The following is a 19,854-nucleotide window of genomic DNA, read 5'->3' on the forward strand; positions in this document are numbered from 1 at the left end:
GGAGAATATGGTTATGGGACCTGAACTGAAATGCGTAATGGCCTCTCTCACTGCCTCCAGTTCAGCTCTTTGGGCAGAAAAGATTCGAGGGCATTTGGTCATGATTTTCTCATTGGTCTGGGGGCACCACAGGGCATACCCTGTGTGAAAACTTCCTTCATCCCAGTACCTTGATCCATCCACCCAGACTTTAAGGTCTCCATTGCCCAATGCTAATCTGAACATCTCCTGTGTCCTGGTCCGATGTACCTCCCCACAGTCATGTTGCTCCCCCTCATATTGCATTAATTGTGGGAGAGTGTAGGTGGCATTGTGGGTCACAGCCAGATTCCTGGGTGTCAAATCCACTAGCCATCTGGCTACCCTTTGGGAGGATACTCCACTGAGGGTACGTTCCAGAAGCATTTTAATTGGAGAATGGGGTGTCTGCAGAATGATTTTACCAAACCCCACAACATGCTCTGTGGCGAGAACCGACCAATCCACTGCCAAAAGGTTCCTGACACATTCATCGAATCCCCTCTCTACCGGGCTTAGTACTCTGGACCAATATCCCACAGGTACCCATTTACCCTGCCTCTCCTGCAGTAACACAGCTGTTATTGCTACAGCAGAGGCGTACACTTGTAGTGCAAAGGGCAAATCGGCATTCGGATTGCTCAAAGCCGGGGCCTGCATCAGACTCACCTTTAGCTCGGTGAAAGCTTGTTCATGCTCTCCCAACCAGTCTAAGGGGTCTGTTTCCCTCTTTTCTCCTTTGAGAAACTCATACAGGGGTCTTGCCTTTTCTGCAAAGCCTTCAATGAAGTCCCTGCAGAAACCAACCATTCCCAGGAACTGCCTCAAAGCAGTTTTAGTGATTGGTCTTGGTAGTTTCCTGATAGTTTCACATTTGTTCGGGTCTGGAGTCCTTCCCCCCTGTGAAACTATCACACCTAAGAAACACACTGAATCCTTCATCAATTGTGCCTTTTTGGGATTTAACTTCAGACCTGCATTCTCGATTAGTGTCAGGAGTTCCTCCAGCAGAGCGTAGTGCTGCTCTTTTGTCTCTGTTTGAAGTAAGACGTCGTCCACATATTGAATGATGCATTCTGGCTCAGAAAATGTCTTCAGAATGTCCACCATACAGATGTGGAAGTATGTAGAGCTGGATTTGACCCCCTGGGCCAATCGACAGAATGCATATTGCTTTTCCTGAAATGTAAAGGCTAGTTTGTATTGGCTATCCTCATGTACGGGAATTGAAAAATAGCCATTTGATATATCAATTGATGAGTACACCCTCGCTGAAGGTTTCAGTGCTGTCATCATATCTGGCATCTTAGCAACTACATTTGTAATAGATGGGGTGCATCTGTTTAGCGCACGGAAATCTACAGTGGGCCTCCACCCCCCCTCCTTCTTCACTGGCCAGAGGGCTGCATTTGTTTTAGACTGGCATTCTTTAATTACATTTTGTGCCAATAAATTCCTCACTGTGCTCTCTATGTATGGGATAGATGCAGGTGGAATTTTGGACTGACGCTGAGGTGGCGGATCAGGGCCCTCAATTTTAACAATCATGTTTGAAACTTTACCACATTGCGCTTTAGACGTTGCCCACACTTTGTTATGTTGCCACAAGATTTTAGCCAATATTTGGTCCTCTGTTTTCAGTATTGCCTGCGGGTCAAGGATTTCATTTGTTTTAACTGATGCAACCTCACTGCTGTCCATGACCATGTGCACCTTGCCTTTGTATCTAGACCCTTTCCACAGTACCCAATTACATAGATCGAGAATCAGTCCGTGTGCCCCCATGACATCAGAGCCCAAAATAGTGCCCTCATGTGTTGGGGAAAGAAACAAACTGTGTTCCACACATAACCTCTTTAATTCTATGTTTACGGGTATTGATTGCTCAGAGGGTACTAGTTGTCCCCCGAATCCTCTAAGGAAAATTTGCCTCCCCGCAGGATCCTTTTGAAGTTCAATGTTAGTTATGCTGACAGCTGCCCCTGTATCCAAAAGTACATTTGTGCGATGGCCCCCTATCGCCCCTCGGATACGTGGTCTGCCGCTTTTGTCCCTGTCCAGCTGACATATTAGGGACAACTCCGGGGCCTGACATCCCTATGGTTTAAAATAAGGATTGGTTGGGGGAGGGATTTTATACTCCTCGTGGTTTTCCTCAAGCCTTTTCCCTATCCTCTGTACTTCCCCCCGAAGAGAACCATATGTTGTAGCATCAGGTGCCTCGCTTGGCTCCTTTGCCACCTTATCTGGTCCAGGTTTTTGCTGTTCCCTCTTATGCCAAGGCTTCTTCTCACCCATGTTCCTCCTAGGCAGTTTACAATCCTTTATCACATGGCCTGTATTGCCACATCTGTAACACCTGCCTGCAAATCTCACTCTAGCTTCGCTTTTAACTATCTCCGCAACTCTTTTATGGGGCCTATTGTCTTGATCTGTCTCCCGAACCCAGTCCCTTAATATGTTTATAAAGGTCTGATACGAGGTGGCGTTCCTCAGTGCAATTCTGGTATGGTAATCTATACATGTGCATTTATTAGCCATAGAACACAGAAAGCTATTGTCATCAGGAGACATATCAGGACAATTGTAGGTGGCTTTATAAATGGAGAAGTATTCACTGCAAAAGAGTATTGGATCAATTCCCCTCCTAAACTTTGTATTTTCCAGGGCGTCTGAACCCCTAGTATCTCTTCCTCCCATTATGCGCTGCATTTCCCTCATTCTATCTGCCGAGTTCCCCCAATTTGAGTTTAACTCGGGAGATAGACCTCTATGACTCCCGACTGGTGTTTGCAGTTTTTCACACAGTTGCAATGGAAGCCATGCGCGGAGGAGTGCGCATGCATCCCTATTGTTCAAAATGTACTGTGCCACTACAGCTTCCAGCCTGTTCGAGAGACTAATGGGTGAAGCGCTAGTGTCAAACTTTCCCAAAATCTGGCACAAATTTGTGCGATCTTGTATGGAGAGTGTTGTGGATTGGGTGCTACCCTCCCTTTTTATGATATCTAATCCTTGTCCAGTCCTTCCTGGCACAGGAGTGAAGAGAGAAGAACTTTGATTCGGGGACTCTTCAGCATTGTCAGCCGAACATACTGGTTGCTGTTCGATCGGTATCCCTTCTCTTTGCTCCTGTGTCACAATGGAATGTGCATCTTTGTTAGCACAGCAATGGCTGTGCACGTTCTCCATTGCCCGTGCTCTCAAAGACACAATAGTATGATCTTTTTGGGCTAGCTGACTTTTACATTCCTGTAGCTCTGCCCTAACCATTTCTATCGCATTTACATTCCCAGCCTCTTTCTTTTCTAAAGATGCGATACACTGTTCTCTCAACATACATGTTTCCTTCCATTCATCCAACCCCTGTTCCAATACACTATTCTCAGTCACCAATTGTTCAATCTCATTCCTCATGTCCTCACATTCACAAACATCCGCGTCCGCATTTGCCGCTATAGCTGCAATATCTCTACTCGCATTTTCTATCTTTCCTAGTAACTCTGTTCTATCCTTATACCACTCCAACTCTTTCTGTTCTGCAATTTCTTTCATTCTCAGCAACATGCATACAGAATTGGCTATTCTCTTTTTCTTGCCCTTTTTTGAAGATTTTTTATACTTTATGGCATCATTATGAGTATTGCATTGTTTCAATAGATCATTGAATTGGTGTGTTAATGCCTCCTTTCCTATACTGTTGAATTGAATACAAGCATTTTTCCCAAGAAACTCTTCAAGGATATCCATTGACATGCTAATTAGCCTATCCACACTACGGTTGCTCACCCAGTTGCTTAGACAATAGAAAACAGACAAACAAATGGACAACCCCCCCCTAGTCCTACCAAAGAAAAAAAAAAAAAAAAAAACAGATACGAACGTTTAAATCTACAGTGACTTGTGGTTCTACAGCATACAAGACACAAGGCACACTCTTAATCAATGCCTTGGTTTTATTGGACCAGAGCTATTTCACTCTCACGTGTGTAGAAATAAAAACCTATATTTCCCCCACTTTTTCTTTTTCCTCAAAGATGTATGGTAATTCCTGTCACTCTCTAACCAACACTGTGCATTAGCAATACACTAAACAAACAGATACCAAACACACAAAGACACAGATGAAGCTGTTTAGAAGCTAGCTTTGACCTGTAGTCCCACTCCAAATACGGAAAAAAAAACAGCGCAAAAAAAAAAAAAAAAAGCCAAAAAACAAAAAACAAATACAAATCCGTTTACCCACGAATTTCTTTAGGAGAACACACTCTTATTCAATGCCCTCCTATCCGATAGCAGGTCATAGGGAATTTCTTTTGGGACAGAAAGCTTTTTCACAATCACGTGGATATTTCCACTTTTCCCTCAAAATTGTATGGTTTATCCTGTCAATCTGCGGTTATATCCCATAACCAGGGATGATCAGTCCCCCTATCTCGCCAGTGCGCCAATTTGCCCTCTGGTTACAGTTCTGCAGCAAATACAACAATAATGTACATATATATATATATATATATCAGTCACAATTCTCACCAGGTTTCACGCGTCCGTTCTACCAGTGGAATATCTCACAGAATCCTCCTGCTCATCCAAGCGTGGTTTCAGAATTCGCGAGCCAGCGCCAATCTTGTCCACACTAGAGATGACTTTCAGTTCTGGGTGTCTTTGAGGATCGTCGTGACTTACAGGGACTCAGAAACAAAAATACATTAGATTTTCGTGGATTCTGTGTAAAAATACGTTTTACACGCCTTCTGGGGTGCCAAATTAAGTAACTGATCAATTCAATCTATTATTATTATTATCAGTCATGTATTACTTTGTCTAATCCCTATAGTCTAGCTATCAATCAATACGCCAAGCACATGTTATCGTTAATATCACAATACTATCACCATTGGCTATGAAATCAACACACGGTCTAAGGTCAATTAAATCTCATTTATTTCCCAAGGAAATAAGAAAACGTGCATCAAGTATCAATAGAAGTTACAATAATACATAGCATACAATCAAAGTGCAATATAAGCCTTATACTCATCGACCCTTGTGACTGGATCTCCTGATGGAATAGAGAGACCGAACTCATGGTTGCAACCCTTTTTGTTAAACATACCTCAGCCATACCACACCCCATAGCCCATCCTACTTTTCCCATAGACCAATCAGCGTCTCTGGGGCGTTTCCTCCCCCAGGCTAATTACCTCGGACAGTCCTGCCATACTTGGCCTCTGGGGGGCAGTGTCTGCCCATGAATTGCAACTGCTCCGACTGGATTCCCATCTTGTGGCTCGATCTCGGACGCCCCTCCCGCTCACCAGCTGTCCTTTGTTCTTGCAGACAAGCCGGCACCATATTGTCTTTGAAGTTCAGTACATTCCAGGTGGGCTGAATAGAACTCATTCTGCTATCCAGATTGTGTCTTTGTGTCACATTCCTTCCTTTTACACACGTGGGACTGCATGGTATCAATATGGCTGAGTTTGGCTGTACAAACAGCTGTGTAGATATATAATATTAATTCCTGTTTGATTCCAACACCCACCTAACCAATTGTCTCTTGGATCCTGTTCCCTCACAACTACTAAGGTCACCCTCTTCTTCTATCCTATGCTCCCTCACTCACATCTTCAATCTCTCCCTCTCTAGTGGCACCTTCCCCTCCCCTCTAAAACATGCGCAGATCACTCCCATACTTAAAAAACCCTCACTGGACCCCACCAACCTGAACAACTTAAAGCGGAGGTCCACCCTAAAGTGGACCTTCCGTTCGTTGGAATCCTCCCCCCCTCCGGCACCACAATTGGCACCTTTCAGGGGGGGGGGGGGTGCAGGTACCTGTACAGTACAGGTATCTGCACCCACTTCTGGGATAGCTCTCTGCGGAAAGGGGCATAGATTACGCCCCTTTCCGAAAGTCCCCCGCTGCCTGCTGGGAAACACACAGATCCCAGAGGCAGCGGGTCCATCCTTATTGCGCAGCGCGACTCGCGCATGCGCAGTAGGGAACCGGGAAATGAAGCCGAAAGGCTCCACTTCCTGATTCCCATACCCAAGATGGCGGCGGCAGCACCCGAGAGACGATCGAGAGATCGGCTTCGGGTGCCGAAAATCGCGGGCGCGCTGGACAGGTAAGTGTCATTATTTTAAAAGTCAGCAGCTGCATTATTTGTAGCTGCTGGCTTTTAAAAGAAAAAAAAAAACGCGGACTCCCGGCGGACTCCCGCTTTAAGACCTTCTCCTTGCTCCCATTCACCTCGAATCTTCTAGAACGCTTAGTCTACAACCGTCTTAGCTCCTACCTTCTTGACCCATTACAGTCTGGCTTTCACTCGCAGCACTCCACGAAAACTGCCAGCCTAAAACTCACTAACGATCTACTAACTGCTAAAACCAACAGCCAATAATCCATACTGCTACTACTTGAACTCTCTGCTGCCTTTGATACTGTTGACCACCCGCTCCTTCTCAATAAACTACATTCCCTTGGCCTCCGAGATTTTGCTCTATCCTGGTTCTCTGCCTACCTATCACAGCGCTCCATCAGTGTCACCTACAACTCTGTCTCCTTCTCTCCATTACCTCTTTCTGTGGGGGTCCCCCAAGGTTCTGTTCTTGGACCCCTTCTCTTCTCTATCTACACCTCTTCCCTTGGTCACTTGGTGGTAGGAATAATACCCCATCATTGATGTCAGTGGGAGTAATAGTGCCCTATTGTTGGTGTCAGTGGGAGGAATTGTACCCCATCATTGGCATCAGCAGTGGTGGCCGATGCTCCATTTTTTTGGGGGGGGGGAGCTTGTCAATATCGGCCGCCACCCCGAAACACAGTGCTCTGTGCCCCGAGCCCACCCTTTTTCTTTAGGCCAATCAGAGCCTCTGCTAGTAGTTCACAACAGGACCACAATTGGGAGACAGTTGTCAATCCATAACAGGAAGTGTCTAAACAAAAAACTTCATGGCAGAGTCACCAGGTATTCTTTTAATGAAAGCTGACAATTTTAAAAGGTCAAAAACTTTATTTACATTAGCATGTTAAAAGGTCCGATCAACATTTAATGATTGGTTTTAAATATCTGAAAACTCTACAGAATTTGTATTTAGAGGTCCTTACTGAGCCAATACATTTTCTTGTTCCTGATGAACTGAGAGACAACAATTTCCAATCGTTTGGCATACAAAATGGCAGGCGTAATATCACTTTCTCTCTTAGTGATATTAGTTTGAGGTAAGCCAACAGACTTCATCGTTTTGCTCCAATAACACTAAGTGACCAAAAGTTTTTGGACCCCCCTCCAAATGATTGGGTTCAGGTGTTACCGGTGAAGGGTACAGTTAATACTACAGCATACAAGGACAAGTTAGACAAATGTGCTCTCCCAACCTTCCAAAGGAAGGTTCCATCGTTACTGTGTCTCTGTGCACCAAATCACCTCCATAAAGACAGTTTGAGCAGATGGTGTTGAGGAACTCCAGTGGCCTACAAAAAAAGCTGACCTCAACTCTAATGAATGCCTTTGGGATGAATAGGAATGCCAATAGTGAGCCAGATCTTCTAATCCAATATCAGTACCTGACCTCAAATTCCTACAGACACACTATGAAATCTTAGGGAAAGTCTTTCCAGAAGAGTGGAGGCTGTTATAGCCACAAAGGGGGACCAAATCCATATTAATGTCCATGGTTTTGAGATGGGATATCCAACAAGCTCATGTAGCTTTGATGGTCAGGTCAGGGTCAGGTGCCCACATACTGTTGCCTACATAGCTTATGTTGTCATGAATTAACATTTCCAGGTTCTGGTACATTGACTTGCGTGTTTTTGTTGGGTCAAACTCAAAAGTTTGCCACATTTCAGGTTTGCAGTCACTTTAATGCAGCCCGAGTAAGTGAAGTTGTCCATCAGTCTGTTTGATTTGACTTTGTGGAGATCAGGCCGCACCGAAATCAGCTGGCCTTCTTTGGTGGCCGAATATTTTTCACCTTCACTGGATAATTGTCTGGGATTCTTTCGTAGATGTTCTCCTGTTCGTCCAAGAGTGGAGAATGTGAAGAATTTACATGATGGACAGTGGTCTTTCCATAGGATGGGTCGTCAAACTGAACAGGAATCTGCTGTTTGGTCTAAAAAAAAAAAAAAAAAAGTGATTAAAGTATCTCAGCCAAACCTTTTTTTCCAGTTTTACAGTGTGGTGAATGCTTGAGGCCCAGCTTCAGGCCCCCCCAAGTCGACCCCAGAGGCCCACTTCACCCTACAAGTTCCCTTTTTCCATGCTTTTTTCTTTATATTTATCTTTTCCAGGCGTCTACAGGCTGATCACGTGATATGTTGGGTCCTCCTTCTCTTCTCTAGGTTTGGGAGTCCTCATTGATGCAGAATGAAGCTCTGAAGTGTTAATGTTAGAGCCCCTTTCTGCATGATCGCACTGTGAGCACAGGGTACTATGGTGGTACCTTCTAAAGAAGGGGTCTTCAAACTTTCTAAACAAAGGTCTGGATTCTTTAGACTTATTGGGCGCGGGGTGGGGGGGCGGGTTGGGAACAAAATGTGGTCAGTGGAAGTAGAAAATGTCCTGACACCAGTGGGAGTAAACAATGCCCCATCTTTGGTATTATGGGCAGGAATAGTGCTCCATTCTTTGTGTCATTGGGAGGAATAATTCCCCATTGTTGGTGTCAGTGGAAGGAATTGTGCCTCATTCTTGGTGTCAGCCGCTTCTAGTCCCTGGGCCACAGTTTGGAGACCACTACCCTAAAGGGACAGGTCCATGACGAACAGTATGTCCTCAGTTACTTAGGTTGAATGGCACTGGGAAACAGTGTATATCTGGTTTTCTATCTAGAAGGACAGAGCCATCTTTGTTCGGGCATCATCCAGGGTCAGCAGCTACTTCCTGGACTGAGATGCTAGTCTCAAAGATGACAGCCATGTAAATACTGGTGCCTTTGCAATTCTTGTCTATGTTCAAAAATCATCCCCTGCTGCAGCTTATCATCTTGTCACTTGCTACAAAGTTGAGTAATCACTGGGGTAGAGGAGACTAGGGAAATGCTTCCTCTTGCCTGAGACAGACTGATGGCATTGTTTCAGCCTAGGCAAAGTCACTGGATTGGAGCTCTAGGATGACATAACATTCTCAGTCCCTGAAAGCCTAAACTCCAGCCAATTTTTCGTATTTGTTTTCATGGAGTTGGGAAGAATTACAATTTCTTTAAATTCTCTACTTCCAATCTCGATAAAGCCCGTACAATAAATAAGGGAAGGGGTGATGGCTATCAGGTAGGGTTGCCACCTTTTCTTCAAGCCAAACCCGAACACTTTTGCGGCACAATTTTTTTTGTGTGGAGTATACATTATAGGATTATAAAAAACTTAGGACACCTTTGAGTGCCTCAAGGAGAGTAGAAATGCAGTGAGCTAGGTGCACCATGGTGAAAAGTGAGTGTTTGCCAAATTACATTGGGAGGGGCTGAAAGGGACATTGTTAAATAAAACGCATTCTTGTACCCATAAATTATGATTAAATTAATAAATAAAATGTAATTTTAAAAATATGAATTAGCCTACCTTAAAAGCAGACAGTGTCAGTCAGTAGAGCAGTGCACGGTGTCAGTAGAGCAGTGGACGGTGTCAGTAGAGCAGTGGACGGTGTCAGTAGGGCAGTGTACATGTCAGTAGGGCAGTGGTTGGTGTTTCAAGGGCAGTGGTCGGTGTCAGTAGAGCAGAGGACAGTGTCAGTAGAGCAGAGGACGGTGTCAGTAGAGCAGAGGACGGTGTCAGTAGAGCAGTGGTCTGTGTCAGTAGAGCAGTGGTCGGTGTCAGTAGAGCAGTGGACGGTGTCAGTAGGGCAGTTAGAGCAGTAGACGGTGTCAGTAGAGCAGTGGTCGGTGTCAGTAGAGCAGTGGTCGGTGTCAGTAGAGCAGTGGTCGGTGTCAGTAGGGCAGTGGTCGGTGTCAGTAGAGCAGTGGTCTGTGTCAGTAGAGCAGTGGTCGGTGTCAGTAGAGCAGTGGACGGTGTCAGTAGGGCAGTTAGAGCAGTAGACGGTGTCAGTAGAGCAGTGGTCGGTGTCAGTAGAGCAGTGGTCGGTGTCAGTAGAGCAGTGGTCGGTGTCAGTAGAGCAGTGGTCGGTGTCAGTAGGGCAGTGGTCGGTGTCAGTAGGGCAGTGGTCGGTGTCAGTAGGGCAGTGGTCGGTGTCAGTAGGGCAGTGGGCGGTGTCAGTAGGGCAGTGGGCGGTGTCAGTAGGGCAGTGGGCGGTGTCAGTAGGGCAGTGGACGGTGTCAGTAGGGCAGTGGACGGTGTCAGTAGAGCAGTGGGCGGTGTCAGTAGGGCAGTGGACGGTGGCAGTAGGGCAGTGGACGGTGTCAGTAGAGCAGTGGACGGTGTCAGTAGAGCAGTGGACGGTGTCAGTAGAGCAGTGGTCGGTGTCAGTAGAGCAGTGGTCGGTGTCAGTAGAGCAGTGGTCGGTGTCAGTAGAGCAGTGGTCGGTGTCAGTAGAGCAGAGGACGGTGTCAGTAGAGCAGAGGACAGTGTCAGTATGGCAGAGGACGGTGTCAGTATGGCAGAGGACGGTGTCAGCAGAGCTGTGGACGGTGTCAGCAGAGCAGTAGACTTTGTCAGCAGAGCAGTAGACAGTGTCAGCAGGGCAGTGGTCGGTTTCAGTAGGGCAGTGGTCGGTGTCAGTAGAGCTGTGGACGGTGTCAGTAGAGCTGTGGACGGTGTCAGTAGGGCAGTAGACGGTGTCAGTAGAGCAGAGGACGGTGTCAGTAGGGCAGTGGACGATGTCAGTAGGGCAGTGGACGATGTCAGTAGAGCAGTGGACGATGTCAGTAGAGCAGTGGACAGTGTCAGCAGAGCAGTAGACAGTGTCAGCAGGGCAGTGGTCGGTGTCAGTAGGGCAGTGGTCGGTGTCAGTAGAGCTGTGGACGGTGTCAGTAGGGCAGTAGACGGTGTCAGTAGGGCAGTAGACGGTGTCAGTAGGGCAGTAGACGGTGTCAGTAGAGCAGAGGACGGTGTCAGTAGGGCAGTGGACAATGTCAGTAGGGCAGTGGACGATGTCAGTAGAGCAGTGGACGATGTCAGTAGAGCAGTGGACGATGTCAGTAGAGCAGTGGACGATGTCAGTAGGGCAGAGGACGGTGTCAGCAGAGCTGTGGATGGTGTCAGCAGAGCAGTAGACAGTGTCAGTAGGGCAGTGGTCGGTGTCAGTAGGGCAGTGGTCGGTGTCAGTAGGGCAGTGGTCGGTGTCAGTAGGCCAGTGGTCGGTGTCAGTAGAGCTGTGGACGGTGTCAGTAGGGCAGTAGACGGTGTCAGTAGAGCAGTGGGCGGTGTCAGTAGGGCAGTAGACGGTGTCAGTAGGGCAGTGGACGATGTCAGTAGGGCAGTGGACGATGTCAGTAGAGCAGTGGACGGTGTCAGTAGGGCAGTGGACGGTGTCAGTAGGGCAGAGGACGGTGTCAGTAGGGCAGAGGACGGTGTCAGTAGAGCTGTGGACGGTGTCAGTAGGGCAGTGGACGGTGTCAGTAGGGCAGTGGACGGTGTCAGTAGGGCAGTGGACGGTGTCAGTAGGACAGTGGACGGTGTCAGTAGGACAGTGGACGGTGTCAGTAGGACAGTGGACGGTGTCAGTAGGGCAGAGGACGGTGTCAGTAGAGCTGTGGACGGTGTCAGTAGCTTTTTTTTTTTTTTAACAAATTTATTTATTTTTACCTTTTTTTTTTTTAACAGTCTTGGGGGGGGGGGGGGGGCTTTTGGTGAAATATCAGGAGACTAAACAGACCCCTGATAGCTCACTTTTGAAACAGAGAAAGGGACTGAGGGTGGATTTTCCAGTTCCTTTCTCTGAGCCATAATAAATACAGTCAATTGGAACAAATTGACTTTTTCTGGTTCCCTCAATCTCTGTAATTGATCCCCCGCTGCTTCAGTGAAAGTTGTGACAGGCTGACAGACACTCCATCATCTTCATTGTACCATACAGGGTTAATGTTCCTGTATGGTATGCAGTGATGCTGAGGCTTTGGGAGGAGGAGGAGAGCAGTGCAGCAGGAACATGGAAACATAGAAGTAAAAGTAGTAATTTCTCCCTTTCCTGGAGATGAGCTGTATAGTACTCTGTATGTCTCTTGCTGATTATGCTCATGACAATGTCAGGAATATACTGGGACTTTTCAGGTTCTACACAGAAGTATTCCACATTATCAAAAAGAATCATGTTAAATAAGACATAGTGTGTGTGTGTGGAATACATCTATGTGGAGCCTGAAAAGTCCCAATATATTCCTGACATGGCCAAGATCTTTACTTTCTCGTTCAGTAAAGCTGCACTGCAAGATGCAGAACAGGATTACAGCACAGGATCACACAGTTTTGAAGGCAAAACAGGTTGTGACTCACGGGAGGAGAATATACAGTGTGGCCTCCATCCTCTGTTCTCTTCAGTCTGCCCCCCCAGGGTGAGCCTGGATGTCTGCTGGGCAGGAGGAAGCAGTGATCGGGCTGCAGTCTGTGTAGCGTCGCTTGCTCCGCCCACCTGTAGAGGACCTCTGTTAAAGCCCGATCCAGCCTGAGAGGAGCCTGTGCCCAGGAGAAAGGGTGTGTTGCTGTCATAGAAAGGAAGCTGGCAGTAGATTTGGGCACATCCTCCTCCCTGCTTTTCGATTCTTCAGCTGTCACTCCTTGTCTGGGCCCGCCCACCGGCTCCCTCCTGCACGCAATCATCGGCAGGCAGTGTGGGCTCACTGAAGTGCTTCGGATCCCCCCTGCACTCAGCAGTAGTGCGGGGTGGACTGACACTATGTCATTAGTGAGACGGCGGGGGAGGGGAGACACATCATCCACACAGCAGTCTGATCACTCTCGGGCAGTCCAGTCTGAATGATGTGTACGGGTCTGGAGCAGAAGAAAACCCGTACACATCATTAAAAAACCGGACTGCCCGGGTGAAACCCGTACAGGTGGCAACCCTACTATCAGGACAGGAAGACATCAATAAAAACAATGCCAGGAGTTTTAACCCGTTCTCAGTTTACTAAAACGTGGTGAGATTTACCATCACTTCCTCTTGTTCTAACAGGAAGTGACGGATAATCTCCCCAACGGACACAGAGGGCAATATTAACCTGACCGATGGTCTGTTTCTCAAAGACCTCCCCTCCACACACAAAAACACAGACTTTAACCAAAGCTAAATAAACATGAAGCTGGACTTTAAACTCTTGACCTGGAGATGGAAACATCATAAGTTTGTAGGTTCTCTAAGTCCCGTACACCGCTTACCTTTAATTTGGAGGCCTGTTTAGCAGGCTTCCCTTGTGCTATGGGTATTTGTTCTTGTGGGAAACCTGACATCTTGTTGGAACGAAATGAAGAATGGAAAGCTGAAGGCTTCTGAGCATGTGGAGTTTTGTTGATAGCAGTAGGAAGGGTGGAAAAGTTAGTATGGGCACTCTTGGCTGTTTTGGGGCCACAAGATGACATGGAATGTACATCCACCTCACTATATACATTATCCAGATTGCCTCGGCAGGATCCGCGGCCCATAGCATAAAAGGCTATGGATTCATGTCCATTGTCACCGTTACTCCCTGCAGGAGTGGCCCACTGAGCAGGTTCTGTGTATGTATTGAATTCATCTACTGAGGCATAGGTAGGATCTCTTACAGGATTCTCTTCATCAACAGCTTCTTCAGGGCTTTCTGTGGGTTTACTGAATGGTGTGTAGTCCACTAGTGGATCTTCCGGGTCTTCTTGACTTGGAGAAAGGTTTGGTTCAGGAAACGCTGGAAGTTTCCATCCTAGTAAAGAGGGCTGATGTTCAACCTAAAGAAAAATGCAAATATATTCATTAGATTGGCCGATGTATATCAAATATTATCTGGTTTCCCTAGGACAGTGATGGCGAACCTTGGCACCCAAGATGTTTTGGAACTACATATCCCATGATGCTCAACTACACTGCTGAGTGCCAGAGCATCATGGGAAATGTAGTTCCAAAACATCTGGGGTGCCAAGGTTCGCCATCACTGCCCTAGGACATGGGTCTCCAAACTTTCTCAACAAAAGGGCCAGTTTACAGTCCTTTAGGCTTTAGGAGGGCCAGACTGTGGCCAATGGAAGTAGAACATTCCCCAGCATCAGTGGGAGTGGACAATGTCTCAGGCTTGGTGGTCAGTGGGAGTAAAAACTTTACATAGCACCTGTGGTCAGTAGGAGGAGGAAAAGTGCACCATTATTGGTTTCAGTGGGTGGAATAGTGCCCCATCATTGGTATCAGTAAGAGGGATAGTGCCTCATCATTGGTATAAATGGGAGGAATAGTGTCCCATCTTTGGTGAAGTGGAAGGAATAGTGCCCCATCGTTGGTGTTAGTGGGAAGAACAATGCCCTTTCATTGGTATCAGTTGGAAGAAGAGTGCCTCACTGTTGGTGAAGTGGAAGGAATTGTGCCCCATCATTGGTATGACTAATGCTGCATGCAAACGACTGGACTTTGACGGACTAGGTCCAACGGTCTTCCCGGATGAACTTTCGGCGGAGGTCCGACGGACTTTCTGAACGAAACGGACTTGGCCACACACGACCAGACTAAGTACATTCGAAAGTCCGTTCATTTTGAATGTGATGATGTAAACGGGACTAAACAAGGAAGTTCAATAGCCAGTACCCAACCCTTACGTCGTATTTGGTCCTTCGGACTAGCACACAGACAAACGGTGTCATTGATGACTAGTGACCCATCATTAGTGAAGTAGAAAGAATAGTGCCCCATTGTTGGTGTTAGTGAAAGGAATAGTTCCCCTTCATTGGTATCAGTGGGAGGAATACTGCCACATCATTGGTGTTTGTGGAAGGAATAGTGTCCCACTGTTGATATCAGTGGGAGGAATAGTGTTTCATATCTCTGTTAGGAATAGTGCTCCATTGTTGAAAAAAATAGAAGGAATAGTGTCCCATCATTGGTGAAGTGGAAGAATTAGTGCCTCATCATTGGTATCAGTGGAAGAAATAGTGCCCCATCATTGGTATCAGTGGGAGGAATAGTGCCCCATCATTGGTATCAGTGGGAGGAATAGTGCCCCATCATTGGTATCAGTGGGAGGAATAGTGCCCCATCATTGGTATCAGTGGGAGGAATAGTGCCCCATCATTGGTATCAGTGGAAGAAATAGTGCCCCATCATTGGTATCAGTTCGAAGAATAGTGCCCCATCATTGGTATCAGTGGGAAGAATAGTGCCCCATAATTGGTGTTAGTGGAACCAATACTGACCCCACTGTTGATATCAGTGGCAGGAATAGTGTCCTAAGCGCTGGATAAAGGCAAGCAAAGGGTCGGATCTGGCCCACAGGCCACATTTTGGAGACAACTGCCCTAGGACATTCGGAGAACATTTTAGTTTTCATATTGTATTCATTTTATCATTTTTGGACTAGAATAGGGGAGGGTTAGAATCTTGTTTTCTTTTATTGCCAGCTGAAGAGACTCACCCTCTCTATTAGCCATAGTCCAGAAAGTCATAAGATAACCAGAATTTTACAGTTGTCACCAAAACAGGAGGTGAGTGGAGATTTTCCAATGGGAACGCTGCTCTGTGGACAACTATGTGGGTATTTTCACTCAATCAAAAAATATTTCCTCTCACTTCCTGTTGTGTCCCTGGTACAGGAAGTTACAGTAAATCTCCCACCAAAGAAATATTTAGTTTAAATATTAAAGTGCAGTTTTATACTTTATTTTTTGCCATTTAAAGTATAACTAAAGGCATTTTTGTTAGTTTTGGATAGAGCAGAGATGAGAACCCCTAACAGGTGTTTATAGCTATGGCCGTCAGGGAGATTCACCCTCTCCATTTGTGCTGTACTAATAAATGTTCTCCATTGGGATACTTTTTACTTTATCTCCCATAAAGTTGCATGCATCAATCAATTGCAAGCGCAACTTATCTGAGAATTTTCTTAAGGTTCTCGTGTCTTGATATGAGCAAGACTTATTGAATACATTGCATGTTTTGCCAGTATTGGGAAAAACAGCAAAGTTGATTTGGATCTCTTGTAGTCTAAACAAGGTTGAGGAGAATTTTCATTCTTTTGGTGAGTTGTTACAAGCCATACCTGTAATTTTACATTTGGGAACTGCCTAGTCTCGTCTTTGGGCGACGTGGCCAAAGCAGTACCAGCTTCCAGTGTCCCTCTGCTTGGTTTGGCAATCCTCCCGTACATCGGACCAGCTTTAGGTGAGTTAGACCAAAAAACTTTCCCTGTGACACTGCGCTATCCAAAAAAGAAAGAAAGCTGCTAACACAATCACAAGGATAAAACAGTGAATAATAAAACAAATACCAAACCAAAGTGTAGCGCTTAACAAAGTTATGAATAGTCTAGTTAGTGCATCATCATACAGTTTAACCAAAACACCTTAAGTGTGACAATTCTTGAAAACTTGCATAGAAATAAAAAATACAGTCCAAACGAATAAAAATAAATTAAAAGTCTCTATGTGAGGAGTTGATCCAGTCCAAACGTGAAATACAGGTCACCATCCACCTTCTTAAATGAGACTAGCATGCAGGCACCCTGTGATGTTCCCGTCACCTTTAGAATTAAAGGCTTACCGGATAGTATGGATCCAAACGAATCTATATTCGAAGGATCATACAAGCTTATGACTTAGAAGCCAAAATTTGCAGGTGTAGATTTTCAAGGAAGTATCAACTCAGACTCCTCATAAAGTTGTCCCAACTAGTTGTTAAATCCACATCAGTATACTCCAGCTCAAAATGTTGAACTCATACAAAGGAAAAATAAGGAGCCACAATAGTGTAAATCCGTTTAAGAGAAAAAAATTTAATAAAAAAGTAATGAACTCACATGTAACCAAAGAAATCAAGCGCTTAATCCATAAAAACAGTGCTACAGCAGTAGTCCCGACGCGTTTCGTCCTCTACAGACGTCATCTGGGGTAGCACTACACTGTAGCATCATCACTTATATAGTAAACAGTCAATTTGGGCGAGAATTCCATCTGCCTGTGTCACCGCGTGTCATTTCCGGTTTAAGATGGCGCCCGGCGTGCGTTCCACGCCTCATTACAATGTTACAGCATGTATCAGCAGACAGACCATGCCCAAACATGTGTAAAATAAACCAATAAATGAAAACTAGGTTGGCCCAAACATTAGAAACATACCCAACGTAAAAATTAGCCAGACGTTGTGATTTATTCCACTCTGTAATACCGTTAGTAGTGTTTCCGGGTCATGATTAAACGCATAAGGGGCATGGGTACGGATCCAATCATTATCATACCCAGCCACCTATGCCGACAAAGCCACACCCACCACAGGGAGGCACCAACACAGTGGGCGTGTCGTACATAGAGAGCACTGATGCCCCCGTCAAGCGGCGATGGAACGCACCGCGTACCGGAAGCACCAGCACCACACGCACGTCCGACGCAAGGGGCGGCGTAAGAGGAAATACGTCACAACCCATCGGAGAGCGTCGAACATCGGAAGTGACGTGAACGGAAGGTACAACACATCCGGCCAGGATGTATCCGACAACAGGAAGTGATGTAATGAAAATACATCATCTCCGGTGTCAAGTGGGACATATGTAAACATACGCCGGACCATACATCCTAGAGGGGATGTACATTTAAGTACACCCATACTAATAAGTATGGGATGGGAACGATTATGTATATGTAATGAAAAGATGTTTTTAAAACAATCTTTATACAAAATATATATCAGCACCGACACAACACATGCCCGGACAAGCACTGTGACAAGTACTGATAGCACCTAAGGCAGATAGAATTCTGTCCCAAGACCAATATTATTAGTATAACATAAACAGCAATAATAGAAAGGCTGCCACTTACATAAAAATCAAAAAATCAAAAAATGTTAACACAGATAAACAAATTAAAATAAAGCACTAAAATAAAATATTATCAATGTGCATATTAACCATTATTAATGAAGGCATTAATATCCCATTCTATGTTCAAACCAAATGGCGAGTAAGAACGAATCAAATATATCCAGTAGGTTTCTAATCTGGAAACACCCCGAGTCATAGCACCCCCCCTCCACGGAGGTGTATATTTGTCAATAGCTAAAAATTGGGTACCTGTTGGGTCACTGTTATGATGTTCCCTATAGTGTCTCGGGACAGTGTGTTTAGAGACCTTACTCTTTATTAAGGCTATGTGTTCCCCCACTCTAATCGCAAACGTCCTTGTCGTCCTCCCCACATATTGTTTACCACACGGGCAAGTGATCAGATATACTACATACCGGGTACTACAGGTACAAAATGATTTTATAGTATGTGTTCTATTAGTTGTTGTTGATACAAACTCAGTTGTTTTATGTCTCCCAGCTATATTAAACTGACATACCACACATTTTTTGCAAGGATAAAAACCTGTTAGATTGTGAAAAAATGATGGGCGACAGGGAGGGTTAATGACATTGGGAGCAATGAAGTTCCGTAGAGAGGGTGCTCCCCTAAAAAGTACTTTCGCCCGTTCAGGTAACTTTAAATTGAGGACTGGATCACTTCTTAATACGTCCCAATGTTTATTAATGATGGTCTTGATTTGTTTATGCTGTACCGAAAAGGATGTAAGCATAGACCACCTATAAGTGTCCACAGGATCGTGACGGGCTTTCTCAATCACTAGGCTCTCCCTGTTAGTGTTAATAACCTTCTGTATCTCTACATCAAGAACCATAGCATCATATCCCTTTTCTTCAAATTTTTGTTTTAGGATTCCTGCCTGTGTCCTAAACGTATCAAGGTCCGTGCAATTCCTACGCAATCGTAGAAACTGACTGCGTGGTATCGAACTCAACCATGATCTATGGTGGCAGCTGTCAAGGGGAATAAAACTATTCCTATCAGTCGGTTTGAAATGCGTTTTGAACACAAATTTATTGTCTACTAATTCGATCTCTAAATCAAGAAAATTTATCCTAGAAAGGCTCATTTCAAATGACAGAGAAATCCCCCTATCGTTATTGTTCAAATTCTTAAAGAATTCAGTCAATGAATCAAATGAGCCATTCCATAGGAGGAGGATGTCGTCTATATACCTGGCCCACAGGACCAAAGAGGGGTTCCCCTGGGCATAGACGACATCCTCCTCCCACTTAGCCATGAATAAATTAGCAAGACTGGGGGCAAATTTGGCCCCCATTGCTACACCCCGTTGTTGTAAATAATACTTGTTGTTAAACCAAAAATAGTTATGTTCCATGGCAAATTCTAAAAGTTCTATGAGGTAATCACATTGGAATGATGCCAAAGAGTCCTCGCGATCTAAAAAGTATCGGACAGCATCTATACCCATTCCCTGAGGTATGCAAGTATAGAGGGACGCTACGTCAGCTGTAGCTATAATACATTGCTCATGAAGCACTAAACTTTCAAGTCTCCTGATTGTAGCACCCGTATCTTTAAGATAAGATGGGGTTTTTTTAACAAGGGGTTGCAAATAAAAATCTATATAACGGCCTATACGTGAAGTGACCGAATTTATGCCACTCACTATGGGCCTACCGGGAGGGCTCACCAGATCTTTGTGGATCTTCGGTAAGTAATAGATTACAGGAATTGAGGGGGAAATGGGAACCAAAAAGTTTTTTTCTTTATTGTTCAATATTTTTTGATCATAGCCTTTATTGATAAGATCTTTAAGTTGTTTTTTGTATATAATCGTAGGATTGTTGGGGAGTTGTTTATAGGTACCTGGCTCACCCAAGATCCTATGCATTTCAGCTTCGTATTTATCCCTGTCTAAAATCACAATACCCCCCCCCTTATCAG

At 45.2% G+C, this 19,854-nt stretch overlaps 2 protein-coding genes across 3 annotated transcripts in view; both read right to left on the reverse strand.

The window, feature by feature from the left end:
* Positions 1-2,115: 2,115 nt before the first annotated feature.
* Positions 2,116-3,573, reverse strand: LOC143942205 (posterior protein-like). The gene has a single exon (XM_077463458.1). It carries the CDS (start codon positions 3,571-3,573, stop codon positions 2,116-2,118), a length of 1,458 nt encoding a protein of 485 aa, XP_077319584.1.
* Positions 3,574-7,748: 4,175 nt separating this feature from the next.
* The window catches only part of SH2D2A (SH2 domain containing 2A), a 55,172-nt gene continuing 43,066 nt past the window's right edge, over positions 7,749-19,854 (reverse strand). Inside the window, exons 7-9 of one of the 2 annotated variants that reach the window (XM_077464210.1) lie at positions 16,129-16,250; positions 13,295-13,837; positions 7,749-8,142 (exon numbers count right to left, since the gene is read on the reverse strand). In XM_077464210.1, the coding sequence (XP_077320336.1) occupies positions 7,966-8,142; positions 13,295-13,837; positions 16,129-16,250 (842 nt within the window). In that variant the 3' untranslated portion in view covers positions 7,749-7,965. The remainder of the gene's footprint in view (positions 8,143-13,294; positions 13,838-16,128; positions 16,251-19,854) is intronic. The other variant, XM_077464211.1, reaches the window with a different exon arrangement.

The sequence above is a fragment of the Lithobates pipiens genome, unplaced genomic scaffold (genome assembly GCF_037356315.1).
Source record: "Lithobates pipiens isolate NorthernLeopardFrog02 unplaced genomic scaffold, aLitPip1_a1.2 Scaffold_30, whole genome shotgun sequence".
Taxonomy (NCBI): Eukaryota; Metazoa; Chordata; class Amphibia; order Anura; family Ranidae; genus Lithobates; species Lithobates pipiens.

What these genes read in the sequence shown, in the direction of transcription:
- LOC143942205 (XM_077463458.1), bottom strand. Translation starts at nt 3,573, where the DNA reads ATGAAAGAAATTGCAGAACAGAAAGAGTTGGAGTGGTATAAGGATAGA.